Here is a 4,275-nt window from a genome sequence, read left to right on the forward strand (position 1 = left end):
AGGCTCCCCCCGCGCCGCGCCGCCGGCGCTTCCCACTAACCTGGAGCCGTCGTAGATCAAACTGCTTCCAATATTGAAACATCGATCCCACATTGGCGGCCATCTTGGGGGCTATTGAAGAGACACACACACATACACACATACACGCACACACGCGCGCACACACACACACAAGAGTTTGGCTCTCTCAGTGGCTAGACTCAATATCTGGGCTGGACTCCCCCAGCCCGGGGGCTGCCGCGGGCGCCCCCTCCCTCCTCTGCTCCTCTCCTCTGGCGCTCTCCCCCGCCCCCGCGTGGTCTCCCACCCTCCCTCCTGTGTGTGCGTGTGTGTGTGTGTGTGTGTGTGTGTGTGTGTGTGTGTGTGTGTGTGTCGCGCTCCCCAGCCCGGCACCAGCTCCTCACCCCTCCCTCCTCCTCCTCCTCCTTCTATTCCTCCTCCTCCTCCTTCTACTCTTCCTCCTCCTCCTCCTCCTCCTCCTTCTCCTCCTCCTCCTCCTCCTCCTCCTCCTCCGCCTCGCCGCCGCCGCCGCGGCGGATCCCAGGAACCGAGAGCGCCGGGCAGTAGCAGCAGCAGCAGCAGCCGGCCACCGGCCCCCTCCGACCCCCCGGAGCGGAGGGCGCGGGCGGAGGCGGGGAGTCTGGGAGCCGCGGGCGGGGCTGGGCCCAGCGAAGGGGGCCGGAGGACGGACACAAGGGGGGGGGGGGTCGGAGAAGGCGCCAGCGCAGCCCGCTGCCCGCCTCGCTGACCCTCCGGATCCTGCTCCGGGGCCGAAGGCGCGCTCCAGGCATTCCCCCAAGTCCGGGGGCAGGGTGCCTCAGGATCGCACTTGACTTTGTCTTTTTGCAAACTTATCAATACTGACGTAACGTGGCGTGCAGATCAATGGAGGCAGCGACTCCGGAGGGGGAGGGGGCCTGCCGGCCTGGCGGGAGGCGGAGGGGGGGCGGCTCCGGGGCCTGGAGGGGGGCAGTCTCCCCCACTGGGGAGGGGAGGAACTCGCAGCTTCCCCCGCACCTGTTCTCCTCCTCCCCCTCCCGGGAAAAAGAAAGTTCAGACTTTGCTGGGATTTCTGTTTTCTTTTGCAATCCGAGCTTCCAGCTTCCTGCGGCCTTGGCTCCTCCGCCCCTAACCTCTGGCTATCCGGAGATCGCGCCTCCCCAGCCCCCCAACCCCAACCTTGGGGTCACCACTGCGCGACCTCCCCCAGCCAGCCGCCCGAGCTGCCGCGCTCGCGAGCGTCCCATTCTCATCGCCCAAATCACCTTGTGGGGGGCGCGGGGAGAAGCGGGAGGGGGGAGCTGCAGCTCCCAGGGACCCTCGGGGACTGGGATACTTCCCGCCCCCGCACGCCCCGAGGGCAGTCTGGCCAGCGTCACGCGGGGACCGACCGCAGGGAGCGCGACGTTTCTTGGATTTTTGATCGCCGCCCCCTCCCCCCAGCCCGCCCCCTTTCTGGCGTCTGCTCCGGGAACACGTGTGCCCTGGCTTGTCAGCCCGAGTCAGGAGCACGAGCACACGGCCGGCTGGGCAGCATCCCCCAGACCAGGGAGGACCCACCAGGAGTCGGCCTGGCCCCAATCCACCCGTCCCGTTCTCTGTATCCCAACCTCCTGGGCCCCCGCCCTCACCACCCAACAAACAAACAAACAAATAAAGAAGAAAGAGAGAATCGCTGTTCCCTTTTTTATTTTTTAAAAATTGTTTTTATGGACAGCAAAGGGAAATTGATATTTTATTTTATGGCCAAGCGAGGGCTCCTTACATCATTCTTGTTCTGGGACAATAGATCAATACAGAAGGTTATAAAAAAAGATAAAGTTTAGAAGAGTTTAGAAAAAAAGAGCAAATTCACGACGGCGATTTTTGATGAATTTTCCAATATTTGCGCCTGGGAGCACGTGCTTTGAGGCAATTAAAGTTTTTAATGTAATGTAAATAATTGTTTCATAAGCCTCAGCTGTTTGTCTGAAGAAGGTGGGATCTGGTGAGCTCACAGTCACTCCGGCTGTTTAAGAGAGCCCTGTGCTCCCTTCCAGGATACAATGTTTCTGTTACCTTTTCCCCCTCATCCATTTTCCCCGAGCTCGGATAAACATATTAATGCAAGATTCAGAATCTGTTGGAGTCCCAAAAGGCAAGCTTTTACACTTGGGATACCCAGGCAAGAAGTGAATTAAAAAACCATTGCCAGTGAACCTGGGTGATGGTGGAGGAGGTACAGGTTACACTTCTACATGAAATATACATTTGTCTTCCCTCTTAAAGACTTCAGCCCTTTCATTCTGTAAAATAAATTTAGAAAAATTTCATAAACAGAAAATTGCAATTTTTCAATTGCAGCCATTTTCTCTTAAGTAAGCCTGCATCTTTGACCTTCCCTTTTTTGGGTTTGTTTAAAAAAAAAAAAAAAAAAAAAAAAAAGGACTTGAAAGCATTCACATCCAGACCAACCTCCCTCCTCCCCCCCTCAACTTTATTTTCAAGTAAATCAATATTTTGTTTGTATGCTGTCTTTTAAAAAAAAAATACTCAACAGTAATGTTTCTCTTTGTTTCAGCTGCTGGAGACAATCTGCCTCTAAATAAAGATTTGGGAACTTCCCTGGACTCAGAACTAATACACTGCACCTTTGGCCCTAATGGAAATTGCCCTGGCAAACATGCTTATACTAGAGCAGCGAGGAAAAAAAAATCCAATAATTCAGATTGTTTTAAGTCGGTGATATTTCTAAGTGACTTAATACAAACGGGTCTCCGAAGAATTCAAACAACCTTAATGGTGAAAGTCGCAGCACCACAGAGAATGGGCTGGCTACATAAATACTGGATGATGGTGTCTCTCTGTTTGTGCCGAAACATATTAGTTTTGCTTAGTGGGTTATTGCTTTATTCACAAAATAAATTTCAGACGTCTCTCTGCAATATTCTGAGCACACAGTGATAGGATGCCTTATTAGATGTGGAGGCTCATATTAGGAGGGCATCTGTTCCTATTTCAATCTCGACAATAATAAATTAAACCTTTAAGGATTTACCCTTCGACAGAGTTTGTTCAAAAGAGCTGTGATTGTGAGTCGTGTTTAAGAGGCACATGGGCTAGTTTTTTGTGGTGCAAATGGTAGAATAGATCAGGTCAACTTTCGACTTCCTAAACCAGGATGGGTTTTATGATGCCCTGTGGTGAGGTCATTCTGGCACTGTTCTAGTAACAGCCACTGCTTGATGCAATGTGCCAACACATTTCAGATGGGCAGCTCCCAAATTTGGCAGTTTCCCTGTGTATTCCTAATTCTAAAGGCCATGAGACTATAGGTAGTCATACTAGGCAGATGATTTCAGGGAAACATAAGCTAATCCACCTCTTGCTGTTCAGATAGAATATTGGCCATGGAAGATTTCAGGGACCCCTAGGTACCTGCCTCCTGGTCAGACAATTTATCTAGAATTCCTGGATTTGTAGGCCTTGCCACTATGGACATGGTAAAAGTGTGTTAAAGCAATATTAAGTGAAACAATGTTATTGAGGGACAGTTTTTTAAGGCCAATGCAAACTCTTCACAACCTAGATCCCTCTTACCTTTACAATCCTTTTGTCCGTTTGTGACTTTTCTCCATGTACTCCATAGTCTAACCTCCGCTTTCCCTAATATTATTTTATTTTGGGTCCTTAATTTCCTTCAAAATGAAGATCAAGGACCTTCTGTAAAATGCCTTTCCTATCTCCTTCCAACTGGTGGTCTCCCACTTCCACAAAATTACCTTATATTTTATATAATTTTCCCTCAATAGAAATTGGACAGATTTATTTTTGTCTTTGTAACCCGAGAACCTAAGGCAAGAGCCTGGTCCAGAATAAGAACTTAATAAATGCTTGTTGATTGGGTGATTGATTATAATAACCTAGATGTGACCGACCATTCCAGTGCCTGTGGTAAGCAGCGTAAGAGAAACTCTTAAATCAACTTTTGAAGAAAAATTCAATCATGGCTGGAGAGACACCAGAGTCTATGTCACAAGGCCCTATGGGGAGATACCAACTGCTGGGAAGTACACTCTAAGGAGAGGGAAGGCAGAACCAGACCAGAAAACTGGAGGGTAGTCATTATAGGACCAATTGAATTGAAATGGACCTCAGAGACCATCTAGTCCAGTTGCAGAAAGGATAACTGAGGTCCAGATACATGAAGTCTTTCATTTAAGGTCATATAGATAGGAACGTAGCAAAGGCAGGATTTGAAGTCAGGCTCCATGATGCCAAATCGAGCATTTTTTC

The 4,275-nt window shown here is 50.0% G+C and overlaps 1 protein-coding gene across 5 annotated transcripts in view; it reads right to left on the bottom strand.

The window, feature by feature from the left end:
- CUX2 (cut like homeobox 2) overlaps positions 1 to 267 on the bottom strand; it is a 373,197-nt gene extending 372,930 nt beyond the window's left edge. For 4 of the 5 annotated variants that reach the window (XM_074297402.1, XM_074297401.1, XM_074297412.1 and 1 more), the window contains exon 1: positions 41 to 265. In XM_074297402.1, coding sequence (XP_074153503.1) covers positions 41 to 142 — 102 coding nt within the window. In that variant the 5' untranslated portion in view covers positions 143 to 265. Of the gene's footprint in view, positions 1 to 40 lie in introns of all 5 variants that reach the window. The other variant, XM_074297416.1, reaches the window with a different exon arrangement.
- Between the last annotated feature and the right edge of the window lie 4,008 nt (positions 268 to 4,275).

The sequence above is a fragment of the Sminthopsis crassicaudata genome, chromosome 1, assembly GCF_048593235.1.
Source record: "Sminthopsis crassicaudata isolate SCR6 chromosome 1, ASM4859323v1, whole genome shotgun sequence".
Lineage (NCBI taxonomy): Eukaryota > Metazoa > Chordata > Mammalia > Dasyuromorphia > Dasyuridae > Sminthopsis > Sminthopsis crassicaudata.